This window comes from Heterodontus francisci, chromosome 2 (assembly GCF_036365525.1).
Source record: "Heterodontus francisci isolate sHetFra1 chromosome 2, sHetFra1.hap1, whole genome shotgun sequence".
NCBI lineage: Eukaryota > Metazoa > Chordata > Chondrichthyes > Heterodontiformes > Heterodontidae > Heterodontus > Heterodontus francisci.
The window spans coordinates 162821634-162848068 of NC_090372.1; the positions used below are offsets into that span (position 1 = coordinate 162821634).

General features: G+C 42.4%; 1 protein-coding gene across 3 annotated transcripts in view; it reads right to left on the reverse strand.

Moving 5' to 3' along the window:
- The window catches only part of cubn (cubilin (intrinsic factor-cobalamin receptor)), a 403204-nt gene that overhangs the window by 26368 nt on the left and 350401 nt on the right, over positions 1–26435 (reverse strand). For 2 of the 3 annotated variants that reach the window (XM_068013303.1, XM_068013322.1), the window contains exons 52-55: positions 13893–14098; positions 8315–8477; positions 5867–6075; positions 3697–3841 (exon numbers count right to left, since the gene is read on the reverse strand). In XM_068013303.1, coding sequence (XP_067869404.1) covers positions 3697–3841; positions 5867–6075; positions 8315–8477; positions 13893–14098 — 723 coding nt within the window. The remainder of the gene's footprint in view (positions 1–3696; positions 3842–5866; positions 6076–8314; positions 8478–13892; positions 14099–26435) is intronic. The other variant, XM_068013312.1, reaches the window with a different exon arrangement.

Sequence of the window (26435 nt, forward strand, 5' to 3'; positions counted from 1 at the left end):
CCCCAGCTGGTGGCTCCTCCAAACATCTGGAACGCCATCCAAGGCCTGAGGCAGTCACTAATGCTGATAAGGGAGCCTCCCCTCATGGAGTGCCATCATCATCGTCGGCCATCTTGGCCACTCTGAAAGAGGGACCATCTATGCGGCAGGGCCCTGTGATGGAGGCTGTCCCTGCACTGACGCCAGTGAAGGACTCTCTGGAGATGCCCCCACCGGCAACCTCATGATGAGGATGATTGCCATGAATATCTCAGCTGCAAACAGCCTCCAACTCATCAGAGGCCATAAGGGGACCAATGCATAGAAGTGGCCAAAAGCAGAGGCCGATGCATTGGGCAAAGCACAGAGTGGTTCACTGGGGATAACTTCACTTGGAAGTGTGCACTTTGTTACTTTAGGAACACACTGTAAATATTGACAGAGGACGCCAGATGTGTGAGCTTCAATTCTTTAATGAGAAAACTGGAAAAGAGGGATGAAGTGGTGAAGGGATGCAAAGGTCTTTGGAGGGGTCAGTGAGATCACTGGAGATGTGCATGCTTCATTGGTGGAAGGAATGGATCCATTCAAGGCTGCGTCTTCAATGGAAGTCTTCTCACAGGCAGCTCAAAGTGAGTTCCAGAGCCTTCAGTCCTCCTGGGTTGGAAGGGCTCAGCTGAACCATGCCTGGATCAGCTGCTCCCTGACATTGATGCCATCATAATGAGACACTCTAGGCCTGCACAGCCCTGGCCAACTCCCTGCTCTACATCTTCCTTTTCCTCCTCCTCTTCTACCTCCCGCTCCTCCTCTTCCTCTGATGTGTCATTCCAGGGCCTCACCCTCTTCAAGGTCCTCACCTTTCTGGAAAACCATGTTATTGACAGTGCACAAACCATCACAATGCACAAAATTCTTGTAGAAGTGTACTGCAGGGTGCCACCCGACTGGTCCAGGAAAACGGAACCACATTTTCAGAAACCCGATGGCCTGCTCGACGTTGGTCCTTGTGAACAGGTGGCTATGGTTGTAGCACCTCTGTGCCATGTGGTGGAATGATTGACCATCCCTTCATCCCTTGTGCCCTAGATTGTAGAAGTTTGGAGGATGGAATGAAGAGCTGCTGCACCCTGGACTGCTGGAGCTTGAAGGAGTCATGGCAGCTGCCTGGAAAGCGAGCACACACATGCAGGAAGCACTTGTTGTGGTCATTGACCAGCTTAACATTGAGGGAGTGGAAGCCCATCCTGTTGATGAATTTCACTGGCCGCTCTATCGTCACCTTAATTGCTCTTTGGGTGCAATTGATGATGCCTGCACTTGCAGGAATCCATCAATGGAGGTGAATCCCACTGCTTTCTATGTCTGCTAGGCCCCATCTGTCTGAAATTGAATGTATTGGGCAGCTTTCACAAATAGGGCATTAGTGACCTGCGAAATGCAATGGTGTGCTGCCGCTTACGAGATGCCACCAAAGTCCGCAGCTGATGCTTGGAAGGAGCCAGAGGTGAAGAAGTTCAAGGCCACAGTGAATTTGATGGCTACTGGCAGGGCATGGCAAGTAATGCTGCGAGGTGTGAGGTCTTCTGCTACGAGGGTGCAAATTTCAGTGACTATCTGCTTGAATAGGCGCAGTCTCCTGCAGCACGGGTACTCCAACATGTTCAGGTAGCTTTGTTTTTGGCAGTACACACAATGCTGAGGGTATGCCATCCATTGCCTTCCTGCCCCTCGTCCCTCTCTTCTGCCCTCCTCATGCCCGGGGCTCTGCCTCTGATGCTGAGGATGTTGATCCACATTGCCATCTGACCCAGCATCTGGGAACAGTAATCCCATCACCAGCTGTTGCCTTACTTGTGCTTTACTACACTCGCAATAATTTCTGGAATCCTAACCCCCTCCAGGAGGGTCATGAAGCCCTCCACTGCCTGAGCGCATACAGACAATTCTCTCTGTAACTTCTGCACACCCGATGGCACCTGGATGCCAATGGCTGAGTGTCCCTCCCACCTGTGTTCCCTTTTCATGGGCCCACCTAAGTTGATGGTGTCACCATGACTGGCTCTCTTCTGTGCTGTCTCCTCCATGCACCTGGACTGTGCCTGATCGAGCGTGAAAACCGTGCACACCCTTCACAATTCCAAACTAGCAATAAGCTCATTAACAAGATTAATTGGCCAAATTTCCAAATCAGGTGGGTTTTTGGGGACCACCTTCCCCCGTCCTGAACAAAATCACCGGTAGTAGGAATGGCAATGGCAACATAAAACCGGCACGCTTGCTATTTTCGCATCCTCCCGCTTCATCTCAAACCCATCAGGGCATAAAAATTCTGCCTGGGGAGTAGGGAGAAAATTAATGTAGCAAATTGGTGAAGAGAGAAAAATGAGGCTGAAGCAGATCAGGGAAGAGGAGTGACAATTAGAAAAGAGAGACAACCATGTAAAATTGTCTTTTAATTAATTAAATTGGTAGATTAGGAATAATACAGCAATGAAGCTGGTTATAATGACTGATTAGCTTTATAACGGTGCTAATATTTATTTCAATGTCAGTGTGTAACTGTATACAGGCAAAACTTCAGGGAGACAGGAGTTTTCCCAAAATCCACCTGCAGTTTAAGGATTAATTTATATTAAAAAATTCTTTAAACATAAAATGTTACATGAAACATCAATTTAACCTATCAGTAGATAGGGTGGCCTCAGAAATGGACAGTTGTTTGGCAGCCTTTTCCCAAGAGACACGAGTCTACTGAGAGGAGGGTGTCTACCAAAAGGCCATTAATTCATCTGGTATCCCAGTCTTCAGCCCTAATTTCCAAGTTGTCCTTGTGAGGACAGAGCCAGAGTCTCTGCCGATTCCTATTAGGTCAACAATATACGGGGAGAGAAGAGTCAGGGACTCCATTTTTCAAGATCTGGTGTAGCACTGCCACAGGTCAACCTAATCTGATCAAAACTTTTAAAGTGGTCCCCGTCTGCAGGAGAGGGGAAGGGTGGGACAGATTTATGTCAAATTGGCACGAAAATATGAGCCACAGACCAGTAGAAACAATACAAAATAGGAAAAGAAATGTACATTGAAAATATTAAGAAATTAAAGTCGATTGAATAAAACAGAATAGTTGTGTAAATGTAGCTCACATATTATTACAACACACTCTGTCGCGTTAGTGTTGTTTGTTTCAGTGGGGCGTGGTCAGTGACTGAAAAGTTTTTGAGCATACAATTAATACTGGAAAGTCCCTGTTAGGTTAGGTTAATGAGGATTGAAATTACTGTGGATATGAGGAGGCTTTAATACAGTAAAGTGCACTCAGTGACAACATTCTTTGCTGAACTTGATACTATGTTGAAACAACAATTTTTCTAAGTCATTCAAGATGAGGAAGGCCAGATATCCATGAAGTTGCACTGGGAAACCAGCAATCTGGATGGGTGGGGTGGAAAATTGGTTAGAGAACCATTCCATTGGCTGTCTGCCCTGACAGCATTTTCTGTCAGATGTGACCTCAGGTGCATAACTGTTATACCGAAGGCCAAAATATGGAAATACACCATGCAACATATTTCCCTTCAATTGCACCCAAACAACGCTGGATACAGGGACGCCTTGCTAAGAACCTCAGGAGACAGGAGATTGACAAGAGGATTAACATTTTAAAGGATTAATTTTGGCAATGCATTAATTAAGGGAAAAGAGTCAAGGATTTACCTGCAACCTCGTACATTAGCTTGAATTTATTTCCATTCTGGTATGCCTTTGATGCAAAGTCGATCTTAATTGTGCGGCCATATGAATAGAAATCTGGGGCGGTTGGATTTGAGCCACACAATCGATGAATCTGCCCAAAATCGCTCTAAAATGAGAAAAATGAATAATTTTAAACATAAATGTAGAAGGTTTGAATCTATGAAATATTGCATAATGCTCGTGCTCCAGATGAACTCCAGTTCCTGGTAACATTTAAAATATTTGTCTTGAAAAGATTGCAGCAATGCAGTCATCCCCTCACAGACATAATTTCATGGTATCACGAAGGTCTTGTGAAATTTCTGTATTGATTCTATTGAAAATATCAAAATATCAATTTTTTCCCGCTAAAGGCCAGAAAGAATTTTACTTTTCCTGGTGTAAAGTATAAAGCCAAATTATCGTTTGGATATTGTATCAGAATTTCCTGTCTCTGAGAATATACTAATAAACTGAAAATAAGTAGTAGAGAGAATTCGATAGTATGGTGGATGAGTATACCGTAGTGTCAGCCTGGTTTAGCACTGTCATTGCAGTACGGTCAGCCTTGGCTCCATGGTAGCACTCTTGCTCATAAATCAACTTGGGATTGTGAATTCAAAGGCTCACTTCAGTATTGGCTGTCACTTTGGGATTTGATCATATACCCCAGGCTGTCACTTCAGTGCACCACTCAAGTGAGAGCTGCAGTATCAGGAAAGCTGCCTTTCAGGTGAGATGTTAAAGTGAGAGTAATCTTCCTCTTCAGGTGGATTGGAAAAATGCTATGGCACTATTTGAGAAAAGTAGGCAATTCTCCTGATATCCTGGTCAACATTCATCCCTCAACCAACACAAGAACATGTTTACTAGTCATTTATCATCTGCTATTTGTGGGACATTGGTAGCTGCATTTCCCTACATAACAACAGTGACTGCATTTCAAAAAGTATTTTGGTAGTGGTCACATACGTGCAAACATCCTGAGGACATGAATAAAACTATATAAATTCAAGCTTTCTTATTTTCTTTCTTTTCATTCCAACTTATGAGACTCAAGTTCAGATCCATCTCAGACTGATATGATGGATGTTTCCTGTAATTGGTGTTGTTAAGGGTTTTAAATATATAAACTTGGGTGGTCTAAGTACAAAATTAACATCAACAAGCTGGTTTTAATTGAGCACTAATTGACTTGCTCAGAGAGGTCTGATGAAATATGAAAATACCCTACTGGTACAGTAGGTGGTACTCCTCCGAGTTGGAGCTGAATAAAAGGGGCTTTACCCTGCATCAAATCCATTCTATATAGCAAACAAAGGCCAAAATACTGAAGATGCTGGAAATATGAAATAAAAACAGAAAATGCTGGAAGCACTCAGCAGGTCTGGCAGCATCTGTGGAGAGAGAAACAGAGACCAGAATTTTATGTTGGGTGGGAGGCACTGTGCACCAGCTGAAAAGATGGTGGTGAGCCTGCCTCCGCCGAGCCTGGGGAGCCAGGCCAGGATTTTTTGCTTCTCAGGCCCTTAATTGGTCTTGGGCAGGACTGCCACCTCCTTGAGGCAGGATGTCCTGCCTTTTGGAGGATGCCGGCCAATCAGCGAGCTAGCAGCTCTTAGTCCCAGCAGCGCCGCCGGGAGTGGTGGCCACTGCTGAGACTATGCACAGCCACTACTGTAAGAGGAAGGCTGAACCTGGAATTAAGGCATCCATGAAACCTGCAGTTTTGGGGGGAGCAGGTGCACTGGTAGAGGTGTGGACAGCTTGCATGTGAATTTATAAAAAAGCTGCATTTAGGAAACATTCAGCTCACATTATTTACAGTTTCCTTTATCTTTTGGGGTTTTTTGTTTTTTGGATTTTTTTTAACATGACAAACCAAACAGGAGACTTTTTGCCTCGAAAGAGTGAGCCACAACTAACTATTTTCTCCTCAAGAGAATGTTCTAAAGAAAACAGAATGGATGAGAGAATGCCACAAGGAGAGAAAGTGCAAACAAGAGGTGTGAATAAAATTTTTTCCGAAATGCAAAGATTGTATGAGAACTGATAATGTAGGGACTCAGGCTAATTTTTCCCTGAATCCTGAATAGTGCACTATGTATATGATACATTAATACAGTATATAAGTAATATATATATCTCTGACCTCTGGCCAATCTTTAATCTCCAGGTACTCTAGAGTACAGTTTGGTTTGGCTGGTAAATTGAATTCCTGTACTGCCACTCTTATTTGTTCCTGAGCAGGAGCATCAATGGTCCAGTGGCATGTGGTGAGGGGTGGATAATCATGCGGGTAACCAGGAGATGTAATGATCTGAGGTGTGTTAGTAGCATTGAAATCTCCGCCACATAGTACTGGAAAAATAAACAAATGAATAGATTGGCAAAAATGCAACTGCAGACAAAATTAATAAGATTTTTTTGGTACTTTTTCAAACTAATTATCTTTGTAGAAGTTTCCTTTCAGCATTGGCTTTTCTTAATTTCACTAACAATTTTAAATATTGCAATCACATTACTTGATAAAATTAAAACGGAATTCTGCTGATTATCACAGACAGGAGAAAAAAAATCCTTGACATTGTGATAATAAACAGCAGGTGGCACCAATGCACTATCAAAATTCAGTTTGAAACAAAAATTAAGTTGTTGCACAAATACTATGGAAAACGATTCAAGTAAAACTTGCTCAATCTGGATAGGGATATATCTTGTTTTGTTCATTTGCCAATTTGTAATTTTTTATTAAAGGAGCAGTACTGTTTAAATTAAGCAAAATCAGAGGGTGCGTTATCTGCTTATTCAGGTGAATGATTTTTAGAAATGGAATACACTTCCATTTCGAGCACTCCCACTTCTGGTATGGCATGGGTTTGGTCCCTATTCTCTTTCCCAACAATGCAGTTCTCCCAATTGTCTGCTGCAGCTTTGATGAAAGATCTGCAGAAACCTTGGAGAAATGGGATTAACAGCTTTTATAAGTTTCTCTAGGGTTTTCACGATCTCCCACCAAAGTTATAGCAGATAATTAGTAGAACCACAGTGAAAATTCAACCCCAACATGCCTTAACTACAATTTGCCCTAGTGCTGCAGTTTGAAATTTCCACTTAATACACCAACGATTCTCCTGGTCTCTAAATAAGGTTTCCAGTTAGTGAAAGTGTAGTGCCATGTGCCCTTGCCCAATAGAACATGGATTGAAACAGTACAAATTGAGGGTGCACCACTAACCACTCAATTTCTATTTTTTAAAGTGTGCCATTGGAAGGTCGTCTGATGGCTCCCTGGTTAGATGGACTATATAGCTTGGTACTCACCTAGGCAGACCAAAAAGATCCCTAGGTTCAATCCCTCAGCTATGCTAAATCAGCCATGGCAGAGCTAAGATTAGGGCCCTCAGACATGAAAGGAAAATTCAGCCATAGTTTGAGTGCTGTAAGTGAGGATAATGTCAGGATTTGCTGCACTAGGCTGGATTTTATCAGCCCTCTGGCTGGGAGGCAGGGGTGGTATAAAAGGGGAAGAGAAGGCAGGGGTGGAGTGCCCATCGCCTTCATAAACACCATTTAATTTTACCATGGGCGGAGAAGGCCAAGTGAGACCATTAAGTGGCCAATTAAGAGCCACATAAGGGCCTCTTCCTGCCGCTGTTGGGGGGTCCTCTGCCATGTGGGAAGGCCGCCGAGTAAAAGCTGGCGTCCTCCCTGTGGGCTTGGGGTGGGGAAGGCCTCCCTGATCGGGCGCCCTGTGTCCCACAGAGGGCCCCTCCCCCACTTCTGAAAAACCCCCACCACCCCTACTCCCTCATTTGCTGGGGCCTTCCTGACTGCCTCTGGTGAGCCCGACCCACTTACCTGGTTCCTGAGGTGTCCTCCATTGCTGCTGCTCCAGGCCTCCTGCAGTACCAGCAGTGGCTACCGCTCCCCATGGCACTGCTGGAGCTACTGAGCTGCCAGCCCTCTGATTGGCCGGTAGCTCTTGGGTGGGATCTTGCCCCTTAAAGGGAATGGCAACCCCGATTGTAGGCAGCCTACCAGCTATTGAATTCGGCTGAGGGTCTGACAAATGGCCATGGCAGCGTCTCCCCCAACCGCCTTCCAGCCCATCACTGGGACCCCAGCCGTTGAAATAAAATCTATCCCACTGTCCTTTTCTTTCTCCTCCTCCATTCCATCGTTGATTGTTTGCTAACACTATGTAAGGTCAAAAATGAAGAAGTTAATCTGAAGATTTCCAGTGGTCTTGGAACTGTATTGTAATGTATTCAGGAGAGGAAGCAAATGGGACTGAAATTAGAGAATAAGGTCATGTCACCTCTATCTAATATATAGCTAGGTTCATAGTGATAAGAATTGTCAAAAACCAGTGTGCTTGTCTATATAATACTGCAAGATGCTAATCTACATTCTACTCTGAACAAAAACATCTTCATTTAAGTTACAAGGAGATTTAGGTATTTCACTTTGCTAGTAATGTTTGTAAGATACAATTGCTAAAGGCTATATTCTAATTAGTATATATACAATGCCATTCCTTATTAACATGCAGAAATAACCAGACATTTCTATTATTGTTTAAACTTATCTGACTTACAATCATTGGCTATATATGTTACATTGAAGCCAGCTAATTCGTTTGAGAAGCCAGTGATGAATCTCACAGTAAGGAAATTTTTGGAGGAAACAAAGGGAGGTGGCAGTTGAGAGCCGCAGTAAGTGCCAACTAACGGGCTGTTTATATTCTGTCCATCATAAAGCTAAAAAACATAATCACAAGGAAGAAAAGTCTATTATTATTCATTGTCTTAATTTGTAGCATGTTTTGATTTTCTTTCACTATGTAATTAAATATTCAATACTCACCTGCAGATTATCATGGACTAAGCTCGGGCAGGTTAACATAAAAGGTAAGACTTTGCCAAGACCTGCTATCTTCACTACCCATTGTAGTACAGATATCTTTGTTGCTATTCAATCAATGTTTCTCCAGCTGTGTGCACAACTAATTCATTCCAAAGTTACTGCCTGGGCTCATTAACTGCTGATGGTGATTAATTCACTGACTCCTGTCAAATATAAATGCACTCTATGGACTGGATTTTGTTCCCAGCTTGACGTTGGGTTCCATGGCGGGGGATGGGGGGGGATGGCCGGGAGATCGGAGCAGCAGCCGCCTGCCACTGAGCCCGAGCCCGACGCCAGGATTGCCACGCCCGATCTTCTCGGTGGCTGGGAAGAGCCGTGGCGGCACCTCTGCCGCTCTGCAGCGGGACCATGTTTTAAATATTGAAATTATCTGTTTGCATACATTTTAATGGAATTTGCCACGATCCTACCAGCCATTTCCAATCTTCAACTCGATGTGCGGCACTCATGTGCCTTCACGTTCCCGTTCTTGAAAAGCTGGTGCCACCAAGGTGAGAGTCCTTGGTGCCTGCAAAGGTTGGTAGGTAATACCCTGCTCTTATTCGTTTTTGTAGCAAACTCAGACATTTGCATTAAATTTTGGTAGCCAGAAATGAGGGGAGGTTTGGAACTCTGCATCCATTAATCATGTATTGACAACAGAGGTGGAAGGGGTGAACTCTGCATTGCTCTGTCGGCAACGGGGGTGCGGAAGGGGTGAACTCTGCATATTTTGTATAGGGGAAAGGGGTAGGGGCCAACTCTGCATCTTTGGAATTGTTTGCAGGGCTGGCAGCCTTTTAAAAAAGCCGCCAGCTCCTGCCTCAGATGACAGAGTGTGATTGTGGGGTGAGGGGGGGGGGGGCCACCGCGTTGCATATAATAATGAGCCACCAGACAGAAGATCGCAGCAGTGTGGTGGCGCGTGGCTGCCGCCATTTTTGTCGCCTGCCATCACTCCCGGTGGAGGGATAACAACATTCAGCTGTATGTGTGTCTTTATCTAGCACTGACCATTCTTTGTAGTGTAAGGGTAAATTTACAGCTCTCTCAATTTTACTGCCATGAATTTTAATAGACAGAAAATTAGGCTGAATCTGTTATAGACATGTGATCCTCCTTACCCACTTTTAACCCATGATTTGGTCTCTGATTTGGTCATAATCTTTGCTCAGTCATGAGAGCTGAAAATTTGGCATTTTTTGTTCTTAAAAAGGGATGGTGAAGTTCAGGGCATCCAAGGGGCTGGGAGGAAGGGAAGGGGCCTAATGATGAAATCTGAGGTTGTAGTCGGATGTGTTGCAATGGCAAACATAACTGGTGGCCGAGAAATGAGACATGGTGATTTTCGGTGCCTACATGTTTGGGGTGTGGATCTACAGCAGTGCATAATTGACATAAATTTAGGAAACGCGCATAAGCTTGTCATTTTTATGGGAGGAGAGCTGTATAAGTGAGTAGTAGTGAATTTGGGCAGATCTATCTCAAAAGCACTGTAAACAATCGAGGAAGTTTATACATAGCAAAGTTTCAGCATAAATCTAACATAAATCAGTTAACTGAAAATTGACAAACATACAAATTAGGAGCAGGAATAGCCCATTCGGCTCCTTTGTGCCTGCTCCGCCATTTAATAAGATCATGGCTGATCTCTACTTCACTTTCCCGCCTACCCCCAATACCCTTAGACTACCTGGCTAGTCAAGAATTTATCAGCCTGTGCCTTAAAAATATTCAATGACCTTGCCTCCACCACTCTCTGTGGAAGAGAGTTCCAAAGACTCACAACCCTCTGAAAGAAAAAAAGTTCTCCTCATCTCCATTTTAAATGGGCAATCCCTTATTTTTAAACTGTGTCCCCTAGTTCTAGTCTCTTCCACAAGGGGAAACATCCTTTCAACATCCACCCTGTCAAGTCCCCTCATATGTTTCAATCAGATCAACCTCTCATTCTTCTAAACTGCAATGGATACAGACCCAAACTGTCCGACGTTTCTTCATAAGATAACCGCACTCCCCATCCCAGGTAGCAATTGAGGAAACCTTCTCTGAAATGCCTCCAACGCATTTATATCCTTTCTTAAAAGAAGCCAAAACTGTCCACAGTGCTCCAGATGTGGTCTCACCAACACCTTATACAACCTTAGCAGAAAATCCCTACTTTTATATTCCATTCCCCTTGCAATAAACAACAACATTCCATTTGCCTTCCTAATCACTTGCTGTATCTGCATACCAAACTTTTGTGATTCATGTACCAAGACACCCAGATCCTTCTGTATCTCAGAGTTCTGCAATCTCTCTCCATTTAAATAATATGCTACTTTACTGTTCTTCCTGCCAAAGTGGATAACTTCACATTTTCCCGCATTATCCTCCATTTGCCAATTTTTTGCTCAGTCACTTTACCTATCTATATTCCTTTGCAGACTTCTTTTGTCCTCTCCACAGCTTACTTTCCTACCTACCTTTGTGTCATCAGCAAATTTAGCAACCATTCGGTCCCTTCATCCAAGTCATTGATATAAATTGTAAATAGTTGCGGTCCCAGCACTGATTCCTGGGGCACTCCACTCATCACATCTTGCCAACCTGAAAATGATCCATTTATGCCTGCTCGCTGTTTCCTGTTAACTAATCAATCCTCTATCCAAGCTAATATGTTATCCCCAATGCCATGAGCTCTTATTTTGCTCAGTAAACTTTGATGTGGCACCTTGTCAAATGCCTTCTGGAAATCTAAGTATAGCACATCCACAGGATCCCCTTTATCCACATTATTACTTCCTTAAAGAACTCTGATAAATTAGTCAAACATGATTTTCCTTTTGTAAAACCATGTTGACTCTGCCTGATTACATTGAGATTTTCTAAGTCCCCTGCTATATCCTCCTTAATAATAGATTCCAGCATTTTTCCTATGACAGATTTATGCTAACTGGCCTGTAGTTCCTGCTTTCTGTCTCCCTCCTTTCTTGAATAGAGGAGTCACATTCACTATTTTCCAATCTGATGGGACCTTTCCAGAATCCAGGGAATTTTGGAACATTAAAACCAATGCCTCTACTTTTAAGATCCTAGGATGAAGCTTTTAGTTCTAATTATTTTTCAGTACACTTTCCCTGGTGATTGTAATTGTTTTAAGTTCCTCCATCCCTTTCATCTCCTGACTCATAATTATTTCTGGGATGTTGTTTGTATCTTCTACAGTGAAGACAGATGTAAAATATCTGTTCAATTTATACGCCATTTCCTTATTTTCCATTATTAATTCCCCACACTCACTCTTTAGAGGACCAACATTCACTTTACCCACTCTTTTCCTTTTTAAATACCTGTAGAAACTCTTACTATCTGTTTTTATATTTCTAGCTTGCTTTCTCTTGCACACTAATTTCTCCCTCCTTGTTAACCTATCAGTCATGCTTTGCTGTTCTTTACGTTCTGCCCAATTTTCTGACCTGCCACTCATCTTTGCAGAATTACATGCTTTTTCTTTCAATCTGATACTATCTTTAACTTCCTTAGTTAGCCATAAATGGAGCGTCATTCCCTTAGAGTCTTTATTTCTCACAGGGGGTATATTTTCTGAGTATTCTGAAATATCTCCTTAAATGTCTTCCACTGCATCTCTACTGACCTATCCCTTAACCTAATTTGCCAGTTTACTTTAGCCAGCTCTGCCTTCATGCCCTCATAATTGCCCTTATTTTAAGTTTAAAACACTTGTCTTAGAGTAACACTTCTCTCCCTCAAACTGAATGTGAAGTTCGATCATATTATGATCACTGCTACCTAAGGGCACCTTCACTATGAGGCCATTAATAATCCTGTCTCATTGCACAGTACCAGATCTAGTATAGCCTGCTCTCTGGTTGGCTCTAGAATGTGCTGTTCCAAGAAACTATCCCAAAAACACTCAATGAACTCATCATCCCAGCTACCTTTGCCAATCTGATTTGTCCAAACAATATGTAGATTAAAATCACCCATGATTAACATTGTATCTTTCTCACAAGCCCCAAATATTTCATCCTATATACACTGTTCTACAACGTGGTTACTGTTAGGGGGCCTATAAACCACTTCCACAAGTGACTTCATACCTTTACCATTTCTCATCTCTACCCAAACTGATTCTACATCTTGAACTCCAGAACTAAGGTCATCTCTCTCTATTGTACCAATGTCATCCTTAATTAACAGAGTTACTCCTCCACCTTTTCATAGCTTCCTGTCCTTCCTAAATGTCATGTACCCTTGAATATTCAGGTCCCAGTCTTTGTTATCTCGCAGTCATGTCTCGGTAAGGACTATCAGATCAAATGTATTTATTACTATTTGCACTGTCAATTCATCTGCTTTGTTACGAATGCTAGATACAGAGCCTTTACTTCTGTCTTTTTACTATTTTTGTAACCTCTAGTCTTATCTGCTAGTGCACTCTTAGGTTTGTACACTCTGTCTCTTCCTGCCACACTCTGATCATCATTTCCCTTATTGATACCTTGCTTTCTTGCCTTGTCTTCTCTACTTCATTTATCACATCTTCTCAATCCTGATCCCTCAACCCCACCAATTAGTTTAAAGCCCTCTCTACCACCCTACTTCTACACCCACCTGAACATTAGTCCCAGCACAGTTCAGGTGAAGATCATTCCAATGGTACAGTTCTCACTTTCCCCAGTACTGGTGCCAGTGACCCACGAATCAAAACCCATTTCTTCCACACCAATCTATGAGCCACGCGTTTAACACTCTAATCTTATTTACTTGGAAAAGAAATGGTTTTACAACAGAGAATATCAAAACCTTCCAGGAATTTCCAGGATATTACTTCTTTCAGTGATCTTCTGAGTTAACTTTTTCTATAGAGTTTTGTTATTTGTTGGGTGAAACAGTTCAATGCAGCCTCCCTTTTTATTCTGAATATTACTTCTTAAAGTAATGTATTGCTCTAAGGCCTCATTTTGTAAAATGCTCTACCAATTAAAGACTGCCAAAACAACCTCAGCAAGATTGGCTAATGTACTTAAATGTTTCATGAATAGCTAATGTAGGGTGGATAAAATCTTAACTACAGTTGCTTTCACACCAGGATCAAGGGTGCATGAGGGGAATGGTGCTACAGAGTTTCATACTAAAGACCTGCACAGTAATGTAAGTAGTAGTCTTTTATTTCACAGTGAACTTGTTGCCATTTTAGATTTGAACTAAAATGGAAACTTTGTTCAATGCTTCTTTTACTCAAATTACAAAATACTTACACTGACATAATCCGATGTGCATATTCCATCAGATGGGTCCTCAAGTAGAAAGACTGTGAATGTCATGTTGATAATCTTGTTTACAGGTACAAAAATGTGCCACAAACAATCTAAATTCTTTTCATATTTGCCATCGAAATCAACATCTGGTGAACCGAAGGTGCCCCTGGTCCTGGTTAAGTACCCACCACATCCCTGATTTGATCCTGGGAAGAAACATCAAGATTACTCAATGTAATCACTTTAAAGAATCAGTTTATAAAATATCCTGGAAAATACTTTTCTTGATTACAAAATTAATAATTTTTCATGATGTTAATAGGAAAAAAATGTACCATTTTGTAAAATAAACTTTGGTGAATAACTACTCCTTTTTTGGGACAGTAATCAGGGATTCTGTGAGTAGAGGGACTGAAAATTAAAGTGGCATCCATTTTTGCCACATTTGAATCTCTTCCATGGTTCTATGATTACTTTCCTGCCTGCTGTCCCTTTAGGAGGCTTGTTTGGCAAGATCTTGGGCTTCCCCAAAAATCCTGCTCGATTAATTACAAATCTGTTAAGGCCAACTGTAAATACAACTATATTAAGCAGTCATTCTTGTCATCTAGGGCTGTGTGTGAGCCACACAATGCAGCCTTCAAGTGGCAATTGATCCCAGAGAGCTTGCTTGCTGTTCAAAATCACAGCACAGGTTATTAAGGCCATAAAAAAGCAAAGCAAGCACTGGGGTTCATTTCTAGAGAAACAGAATTGAAAAGCAGAGAAGTTACATTGAACTTTTATCAAAAAGAGAAGATAATGAAAGGGTTCGATAAGGTAAATGTAGAGAAAATGTTTTCACTTGTGAGGGAGTATAAAGCTAGAGGTCATAAATATAAAATACTCACCAATAAATCCAATACAAAATTCAGGAGAAGCTTTTTAACTCAAAGAGAGATGTGTGTGTGAAACATGCTACCAGAAGCAATAATTGAGGCAAATAGCATAGATGCATTTAAGGGGAAGTTAGATAGGCACATGAGGGAGAAAAGGAATAGAAGGAAATGCTGACAGGATTAGATTTATGAGGAGTGGGAAGAGAACATAAATGCTGACATGGATCACTTGGGCTGAACAGCCTGTTTCTGTGCTCTACACTTGATGTAATTTGATGAATTGGGAGAAAACCAGAACATTAGACTCCTTGGAAACTTTGGCCATTCAGATGGGTGCTGAGGTGCCATTCTGAAATCCTGTCCAGTCTGTGTGTTGAAGGCCCCAGTAGCACCAGACCTCTGTCTCCGAGATTCTCAAGAAGAGAATAGATGGTTGGATGGATGCTATGTACCTATTGGCTATTTTACTTACATTTTAAGACTTTTCTCACATCATTTCCCACCTTTATTTTCCCACATAAACTCAAGGTGAGATTTAGGGATGGGGGGAGGGGGGTGACTGTACTGAAATAGGTGGCCATCTCTCCAGCTGCCTATTATGTGAGGCCTTAGAGGTTTTAGCTGGTGGGCACCCTTTCAGTGAATCCTGCCAGGATTCATGAGCCCCAACCCATGGAAATGGGACAGGTTGGAGTGGTGAACGTAAAGGGAACAGCAAAAGCCTGACCATGCAAGACAATAAATGTCAGTGTTTACACAGGCAGCTGCAACAAACACAAGATATAGAGCAGAGCTAAAATGAATAATATTTCCCCATAACATTCACAGGGTATATAAAACATTTGGTATTACATAGTCAGTTCACTTCATAAGGCAAGCAACACGGTGGAACAGGAATAGAAAGTGTCACATTGGTGCATTAAGGGTGCTCTTCTGAGCTCGAGGGTGAAGACATTATTGGAATAGAGCAGAAGAATCTTTATGTTGTATCTAATCATGCCATAGTTGACATAAGTAATGCTCAATGCTGACATTAGATGCTCAGAACGGGCAAGTATTTCCTTTCCCAACACCAACCCTGATGAGCAAAAACTCAATTTTTTAAATAAATAAACGACATACCCAAGGTTGGGTATAAGTGATAAGAAAATCTTGGGGTGTGATTTGAGTTTGTACTGACCTCTTCCCATCTATTTCATTACCTAAATCTTTCCAGTGCAATTAGTCCTTAGTTTCTATTATCTTCCAGTTAACATAAGTAACATAAGTACAACAACAGCTCAGCATAATGGTATGCAATAAGGCAACAATTCTAAATAGCACACAGGAGGAGGAACAAATGGGACTTGAACGTATAAAATGTAATGGCTGTTTAGCCATAAACCAGATAATCTGAAGAAGTAATTGTACAAACTTCACAGTGTGTTTCGTCTCCATGTTGAGGTTAATGTCCATTGTATCTAGGGAAACACATGAAATTGCCAACTATTTTTGCATGACATAATTAATCCCCAAGTGATAATTTCCTGTGCAAAGCTGTACCATATATCCCTTGTAATGAGTCTTTGTTATCATTGCTATTTATGGAAGGTTTATCATACAGGACATTTAACTTTTATTTCCTCAAGACAGATAATGGTTAATAAATCCCAATTTAATACAAAGTGACCCAAGAATAATTTCACACTGTGGCAACATATCCATTAAAAGAGCATTAAGTAACATGAAATAATGGCTTCAATACCTCTCTGTGGACTTTACTGGGTCTTAATTGAAATATGTGATGGAATTGAAAATATAAAAAATATATTCTGCTGGAAACTACATGGCTTTGCCCACAGAGAGTATATGTCAGGAATTCGGATGCATAATTGAGACACACACATTCCTAACATGCACTCCTAGAGCCATTAGGAGTGGGAATGGAGGCATTGGTGGGGAGGGGAAGGGAGAATGGGACGGAGGAATGGGGGGCTTTGTGGGAGGTAGTGTGATGCTGGAGAATACTGACAGAGGTGCCTGCCCGGAAATGGGACATCGTGATGTTGGTTCTGGATTTTGTCAATGGCGGGAAAGCTCCAAGGTGCTCGCTGCCCAAATGCGATGGGGACTGCCATTTGAATTGCTAATGTCATTGTAATACATTAGCATGCAATTGATTGCATTTCAATGGGGAGGCCTGGAATTAAGTGAACGGTGGGCGGTCTCATGTGCCTTCAGATTCTTGGCCGTTGAAAGGTGGCAGCACTGAAGCGAGGCCTCAGTTCCATGACGGGAAGGCAACCATGACAAGCACTGGATAGGGGAAGAAGGGGAGCAGAGGCCATTGTCAGCATGCAGCGCTCTGCACGAGTGGGCTTGGCCTCGGCTGAAAGGTTCCGGTGGCCATACTACCGAGTGAGAGTGTCAGGTGGCTATACTACTGGGTGAGAAGGTTGGTTGGCCATACTACTGGGTGCTGGGCTGGCTCTCAGCAAGAATAGATACTGAGAGCCATTAGTGTGTAAGCCAATGGAAGTAGCAAAGGCAAAGATGCCAAGGTAAGTTTGTCTCTGCAAGGACAGCACTGTGGAGGCCGACTGATCAGCTTTGTGGATCTCCATGGTGTGATGCAGCGCCACCGATGGAGGGAGGGCCAGGAGGCAGCTGTGCCTGCCGATGAAGCTCCATGACTAGAGCACCAGCAGCTGGCCATGGCAAGAAGAGCCCACCTGTACTAGAGAGTGCACCAGACTCGAATCAGCTACCTTCAAAAGTGTGAGCGGCAGTGTCAGCGAAGTCTACGGCTCTCCAGCGAAGTCGACACTGACTAATGCACCCTGCTGCAGGATGAGTTGTGACCTGTGGGATTTGGTGGTCACCCTATGTTCCATGGTCTTGAAGGTCACCGTGGTACTCAACTTTTATGCGTCTGGCTCTTTCCAGGGAACCACTGGGGTCATGTGTGGGTCTCCAGGCAGCAGCCCATCTCTACATCAAGGAGGTGACCAATGCCCTGCTCATGAGGGTCGGCTACTATGTGCGCTACTGGACTGACCCTGACAGTCAGGCCGAGATGGCCATCGGTTTCGCAGCCATTACTGGATTCTCCCAGGTGCAAATTGTGATAAATTGCATGCATATGGCTATCAAGGCTCCAACGGACCAGGCAGCCACCTTCATTAACAGGAAGGGCTTTCAGTCCATCAACGCTCAACTGGTCTGTGACCACTGAAAGCATTTCCAGCTGGCTCTGTTAATTAATGATGGTATTAGCGCAATAGAGAAGGATGACCTAAGTTCAGGAAACCAGGATATAGAAGCGGCTTGAGTAGAGATGAGAAATGATAAAGGCAAGAAATCACTTGTGTGAGTTGTGTACAGGCCGCCTAACAGTAACTACATTGTAGGAAGGGATATAAAGGAAGAAATAATGGCAGTTTGTCAGAAAGGTACAGCGATAATCATGTGGGATTTTAATCTACATACAGACTGGAAAAATCAGATGGGCAAAGGTAGCCTAGATGAAGAGTTCATAGAATGTTTTCAGGATAGATTCTTGGAACAGCATGTTCTCAAGCCAACCAGAGAGCTGGTTATACTAGACCTAGTATTGGACAATGAGATAGGATTAATTAATGATCTCATAGTTAAGGCAACCCTAGGTAGCAGCGACCATAATATCATTAAATTTTACATTCAGTTTGAGGGAGAGAAGAATGGGTCCAAGACTAGTATTTTAAACTTATGGGGAATTATGAGGGCATGAAAGCAGAGCTAGCTAACGTGAACCGGCATATTAGGTTAAGGGATGGGTCAATAGAGATGCAATGGCAGACATTTAAGGAGATATATCAGAATACACAGAATAGATACTTTCCAATGAGAAAGAAAAATTCCAAGGGAGGACCCACCATCCGTGGTTAACTAAAAAAGTTATAGTATCAAATTTAAAGAAAAGGCATATAATTGTGCAAATATGGATGGCAGGTCAGAAGATTGGACAGAATTTTTTTTAAAAAGCAAAGAATGAGTAAAAGATTGATAAGGAGGGAACAATTAGAGTATGAGAGAAAGCTAGCTAGAAATATAAAAACAGACAGTTAGAGTTTCTATAGATATTTTTTAAAAAAGTGTTAATGAAGTGAGTCTTGGTCCTATAAAAAGTGAGTCTGGGGAATTAATAATGGAAAATAAGGAGATGGCAGATTAATTGAACAGGTATTTTGCATCGGTCTTCACCATACAAGTAACATCCCAGAAATAGCTGTAAAATCAGGAAATGGAAGGGAGGGAGGAACTCAAGAAAATTACAATCACCAGGGAAGTGGTACTGAGAAAATTGTTGGACCTAAGAAGTGGTTAGTGACATAGTTGATGCGTTGGTTTTAATTTTCCAAAATTCCCTAGATTTGGGTAAGTTTCTATTAAATTTTTTTTATCCGTTCATGGGATGTGGGTGCCGCTGGCTAGGCCAGCATTTAGTGCCCATCCTTAATTGCCCTTGAACTGAGTGACTTGCAACGCCATCTCAAAAGATACTTAAGAGTCAACCACATTGCTGTGGATCTAAAGTCACATGTAGGCCAGACCAGGTAAGGACTGCAGATTTCTTTCCCTAAAGGACATTAGTGAACCAGATGGGTTTTTACAACAATCAACAATGGTTTCATGGCCATCATTAGACTAGCTTTTGCATTCCATATTTATTTATTAACTCAAATTCCACCTTCTGCCGTGGCGGGATTCAAACACGTGTCTGCAGAGCAATATCCTGGGTCTCTGTGTTACTAGTTCAACGACTGTACTACTACGCCACTGCCTCCCTATCAGAGGAAATTGGAAAAAGTAAATGTAACTCCTTTTTCAAAAAGGGAAGGAGACAGAACGTAGGAAACTACAGGCCAGTTAGCTTAACATCTGTCATAGGGAAAATGTTAGAAGCTGTTATTAAATACATTAGAACAGGGCATTTAGAAAAATTCAAGGTAATCAAGCAGAGCCAAAATGAGTTTCTGAAAGGGAAATCATGTTTAACCAATTTATTGGAGTTCTTTGAGGATGTAACATGTGCTGTGGATAAAGGGAAACTGGTGGATGTACTGCACCTAGATTTCCAGAAGGCATTTGATAAAGTACCACATCAAAGGTTATTGCAGAAAATAAAAGCTTATGGTGTAGGAGGTAACATATTGGTGTTGAATAGAAGATTGGCTAGCTAACAAGAAACAGAGAGTAGGCATAAATGGTTCATTTGCTAGTTGGCAAGAGGTAACAGGTGGTGTGCCACAGGGATCTATGCTGGAGCCTCAACTTTTTACAATTTATATAAATGACTTGGATGAAGGGATCAAAGGTATGGTTGCTAAATATGCTGATGACACAAAGCTAGGTAGGAAGGTAAGTTGTGAAGAGGACCTAAGGAGGCTACAAAAGGATATAGATAAGTTAAGTGAGTGGGCAAAGATCTGGCAAATGGAGTATAATGTGGGAAATTGTGAAATTCTCCATTTTGACAGGAAGAATAAAAAAGAAGCATATTATCTAAATGGTGAGAGATTGCAGAGCTCTGAGATGCAGAGGGATCTGGGTGTCCTACTGTATGAATTGCAAAAGGTTAGAATGTAGCTACAGAAAGTAATTATGAAAGCTAATAGAATGCTATCATTATTGTGAGGGGAATTAAATACAAAAGTAAGGGGGTTATGCTTCAGTTATACAGGGCATTGGTGAGACTACATCTGGAGTACTATGTACAGTATCGGTCTCCTTATTTAAGGAAGGATGTAAATGTGTTGCAAACAGTTCAGAGAAGGTTTTCTGGACAAATACCTGGAATGGATGGGTTGTCTTATGAGGAAAGGTTGGACAGGCTAGGCTTGTATCCACTGGACTAAGATCTCTATCTTAAATGGGCGACCCCTTATTTTTAAACAGTGAACCTTAGTTTTAAATTCTCCCACAAGGGGAAAAATCCTTTCCACATCCACCCTGTCAAGATCTCTCAGGATCTTATATGTTTCAATCAAGTCGCCTCTTACTCTTCTAAACTCCAATGAGTATTGGTTCAACCTTCTCAACCTCTCCTCATATGACAACGCCTTTATCCCAGGAATCAGCCTAGTGAACCTTTTCTGGACTACTTCCAATGCAAGTATATCTCTCTTTAAATAAGCAGACCAAAATTTACGCAGTACTCCAGGTGCAATCGCACAAATACCCTGTACAAATGCAACAAGACTTCCATACTTTTAAACTCCATCCTCTTTGCAATACATGCTAACATTTCATTTGCCTTCCAAATTACTTGCTGAACCTGCATGCAAACCTTTTCAGTTTCATGTACAAAGACAGCCAGATCCCTCTGTACTGCAGGATTCTGCAGTCTCTCTCCATGTAAATAATATTCTGCTTTTCCATTCTTCCTGCCAAAGTGGGCAACCTCACATTTTCCCACATTATACTCCATCTGCCAAATTTTTGCCTACTCACTTAACCTACCTGTATCTCTTTGGAGACAATTTCTGTCCTCCTCACAACTTGCTTTCTTACCTATCTTTGTATAGTCTACAAATATGGCTACAATACACTCAGTTCCTTCATTCAAGTCATTAATACAGATCGTAAATAGTGGAGGCCTCAGCACTGATCCTTATGGCACTCCACTAGTTACAGTTTGCCAATGTGAAAATGACCCATTTATCCTGATTCTCTGTTTTCTGTTAGCTAGCCGATCCTTTATCCATGTTAATATATTGCCCCCATCACCGTGAGCTTTTATCCTGTATAGTAACCTTTTATGTGGTGCCTTATCGAATGCCTTTTGGAAATTCAAATACACTACATCTATTGGTTCCCCTTTATCCACCCTGCTTGTTAAACCCTCAAAGACTCTATTAAATTTGTCGAAGTTGATTTCCCTTCCATAAAATCATGGTAACTGCCTGATTTTCTAAATGTCCTGCTACTACTTCCTTTATAATGGATTCTAGAATTTTCCCAATGAGAGCTGTTAGGCTAACTAGCCTATAGTTTCCTGCTTTCTGTCTCCCTCCTTTCTTGAATAGAGGTTTTACATTTTATACAAGTTAAAAGATACAAACATAAAGGACAGCAAACACTTATTTTCTTCAAAACAAGTAACTGTTCCCACATCTTGGGCCATTATCAAAAAGGAAGCCATGGGAAGTAATGTAATTATAATAATCTGGCACATAAATCTCTGCTGTGTCACCAAATCAACTGAAAACCCCAATGAAGTAATTATAGATTTCAAAGGGTTGTATTGTTAGTCAAATAAATACGACAAGAGTGAAATCACACAGGAACAAATGGGTGGAATTTATGAGTTCCACTATAATTTGTTCAAGAAGAAGAGGCTTTTCAAAATCATCAAATATTTGAAAGCATTTTTAACTTCCAAGTGGGAATACGAGTGGCCAGCCAGTCTGGATTCAGTAGCAGGCAGACACAACCCATGTTAAAGGGGAGGCCTCAGTAACATGCCACTTGGCATTGGGTGGCAGAAGGATGTTGCTGTGGATCCAGTATTCCTGCTCTTGCTGGCCTCAAGGAAACTAAAAAAAATTAAATTTACGTTGTTGGGTTTCTTTTGGTCCTGGATTACGTCCCTGGCAGATTTGGCGTGGTAAGGAAGGCACCACTGCTCCCCCACTCAGGTTAAATTAGCAGATTGGAGACCACGATTTTCTTATTGAAACTCAATCTGCATATTTAAAGAGGACCCCACTGGCCTGCTTTCCATTTGCAACTTAAATTTGCAGTTAACCAGATCAGGGCAAGAAAGTAGTGGTAAGTCCTATGCTCTATTTTAAATGCACCCTGCCTGGTTTCCCCAAGGTGGGGGAGGTTGAAACCAACCCCAATATGGCTAAACTAGTTTTGTAAACCTTTTGCTTTACAAGATATTGGCTGAAATATAATGCAGTTTCTTAGTATATGAGACAGACTATCAACAATTCATACATACCATTACCATCGCCCAGGAGACCAACGCTGGTTCAATGAAGAGTGCAGGAGGGCATGTCAAGAACAGCACCAGGCACACCTCGAAATGAGGTGCCAGTCTGTTGAAGCTACAACACAGGACTACTTGCATGCCAAACTGCGTAAGCAGCATGCGATAGACAGAGCTAAGCAATCCCAGAACTAACGGATCAGATCTAAGCTCTGCAGTCCTGCCACATGCAGCCATGAATGATGGTGGACAATTAAACAACTAACTGGAGGAGGTGGCTCCACAACTATCCCCATCCTCAATGATGGGGGAGCTCAGCACATCAGTGCAAAAGATAAGGCTGAAACATTTGCAACAATTTTCAGCCAGAAGTGCTGACTTGATGATCCACCATGGCCTCCTCCTGATGTCCCCCGCATCACAGATGCCAGACTTCAGCCAATTCAATTCACTCCGCATGATATCAAGAAACGACTGAAGGCACTGGATATTGCAAAGGCTATGGGTCCTGACAATATTCTGAAGACCTGTGCTCCAGAACTTGCCGCACCCCTAACCAAGCTGTTCTAGTACAGCTACAATACTGGCATCTACTCCACAATGTGGAAAATTGCTCAGGTATCTCCTGTCCAGAAAAAGCAAGACAAGTCCAACTCGGCCAATTACAGCCCCATCGGTCTACTCTTGATCATCAGTAAAGTGATGAAAGGTGTCATCAACAGCGCCATCAAGTGGCAGTTGCTCATCAACAATCTGCTCAGTGACGCTCAGTTTGGGTTCCGCCAGGGCCATTCAGCTCCTGACCTTATCACAGCCTTGGTTCAAACAGGGACAAAAGAGCTGAACTCAAGATGTGAGGTGAGAGAGACTGCCCTTGACATCAAGGAAGCATTTGACCGAGTATGGCACCAAGGATGCCCTAACAAAACTGGAGTCAATGGGAATCAGGGGGAAAACTCTCCGCTGGTTGGAGTCATACCAAGCGCAAAGAAAGATGGTTGTGGTTGTTGGAGGTCAATCACCTGAGCTCCAGGACATCACTGCAGGAGTTCCTCAGGGTAGTGTCCTAGGGCCAACCATCTTCAGCTGCTTCATCAATGACCTTCCTTTAATCATAAGGTCAGAAATGGGGATGTTCGCTGATGATTGCACGATGTTCAGCACCATTCGTGACTCCTCAGATTCTGAAGCAGTCAATGTAGAAATGCAGGAAGACATGGACAATATCCAGCCTTGGGCTGATAAGTGGCAAGTAACATTCGTGCCACACAAGTGCTTGGCAATGACCACGTCCAACAAGAGAGAATCTATCCATCTCCCCTTGACATTCAATGGCATTACCATCGCTGAATCCCCCACTATCAACATCCTGGGGGCTACCATTGACCAGAAACTGAACTGGAGTAGCCATATAAATACCGCGGCTACAAGAGCCGGTCAGAGGTTAGGAATCCTGCGGCGAGTAACTCACCTCCTGACTCCCCAGAGCCTGTCCACCATCTACAAGGCACAAGTCAGGAGTGTGATGGAATACTCTCCACTTGCCTGGATGGGTGCAGCTCCAACAACACTGAAGAAGCTCGACACCATCCAGGACAAAGCAGCTCGCTTGATTGTCATCCCATCTACAAACATTCACACTTTCCACTACAGACACGCAGTGACAGCAGTGTGGACCATCTACATGATGCACTGCAGCAACACACCAAGTCTCCTTAGACAGCACCTTCCAAACCCGCGACCTCTACCAACTAGAAGGACAAGGGCAGCAAATGCATGGGAACACCACCACCTACAAGTTCCCCTCCAAGTCACACACCATTCTGACTTGGAAATATATCGCCATTCCTTCACTGTCACTGGGTCAAAATCCTGGAATTTCCTTCCTAACAGCACTGTGGGTGTACCTACCTCACATGGGCTGCAGCGGTTCAAGAAGGCAGCTCACCACCACCTGTCAAGGGCAATTAGGGACACCCACATCCCATGAATGATTAATAAAAAAAATAGAGATTTTAAAAGCTTGGTAGGAAGGGAAAACTTTAAGCATGAAGTTTGCAAGCCCAATATGCTCATTTTCCCTAGAATGTTTGCTCTACAGAACAAGCAGAGTAACAAAGAACCAGAAGATTGATAAAGCTCTGGACTAAGCAAAATACTGACACAAGCCTCCCTATATAATCACCATAATGTGGCAGCTTCATTTAATGTTCAGTTTAAAAAAAAATATTTCAAACCTAAGGTCCAGAGCATTCAGATGCTATGTAGTGTACCGTTTCTATTAGTAGGGATGTAATATATTTCAAAGCATGGAATATGTCTTCCAAAATTAAAGAAAGGACTTGCGTATATAGTGCTTTTCACATCCTTAGCGCATCCCAAAAGGTTTCAAAGCCAATGATTGCTTTTTGATCTGTAGCCACTGTTGTTTAGTAGGCAAAAAGATAACATAAAACTACAACTGTTGTACACTAACTCTAGTTTTGGTCATTTTAGATGTGAACATCTTTCTTTTCCCATAGCATAATAACTTGGTGATGAGATCAATTTGTGAGAAATTTGTTGAGGATAATGAGATTATTTGAATTGGATGAACTGAGATAGCAGGGATCGCCCCTCCCATTCATATTTATCTTGTGATTGTTGAAGTGCCAAATGCTAAACCGATTGCAAGATGTTGCAAAATGTCACCACATAAGGGAATACTTAGAATTACTGTAAATGAGAGAGCTTCATAAGTGAATCCAGAAGAACCTTGGCATTATTTGTGTTTAAATTCAAAATGAATCGATGAGTCACCTATTTCTTTACTCAGAGATTTGGATGCTTTGCTACAGCGTGTGATCGCGGCACAGACCATTGCATCTTTAATGGGAAAATTAAATAAAATTACATAGAATTTACAGCACTGAAACAGGCCATACAGCTCAACTGGCATTTATGCTCCATATGAATCTCCTCATGACTATCATATATTTAAGGCCCCGTGTTTGGGAGTCCTCACAAGTGGAAACATCTTTTCTACATCAAGAGGAAATTGGATGGGCACTTGAGGGAAATAAACTTTCAGGGCTATGGGAATAGAACCAGGGAATGGGATTTGATTGCTCTACCGGGAGCCAGCATGTAACCGATGGTCTGAATGGCCTCCTGTGCTGTTATGACTCCATGGGCTGGATTTTGTGTTCCCGCCGTGAAACATGGTGGCTGACCCCCACGGGACCCATGCTGTCGCGCTGATGTGATTACGTGGCCATTTACATATTCACAATGGCCGCTCCCCCAATCATGTGGTGGGTGCGGCCTCAGCCGTTCACAGCGTCACCTGATGAAAGAGCAGGTGCTGCCGCCATTTTTAAAAAGCTACCAGCCCTGCAAACAGTACATCATAACGCAGAGTTCACCCCTTCCCACCCCTGCCCCCACCACCCCCAACAGAGTGCAGAGTTTCCCACCTTGGTGGTATTTTGTTGCACTCTTCCTCAGTATTACCAATATTCTTCACGTTGGTGTCATCTGCAAATTTGATGTTCTACTTCCGATTCCAGAGCTCAAGTCACTTATGTAAATGGCAAGCAACAGTGGTCCAAGAACCAAACACCATTTGCCATCTTTTGCTAGTCTGAGTAACTACCTTAAACCCCTACTCTGTTTTCAGTTACATAGTCAGTTTGCTACATGTTCTGTTCCTTTCCCCTGATTCCTTCT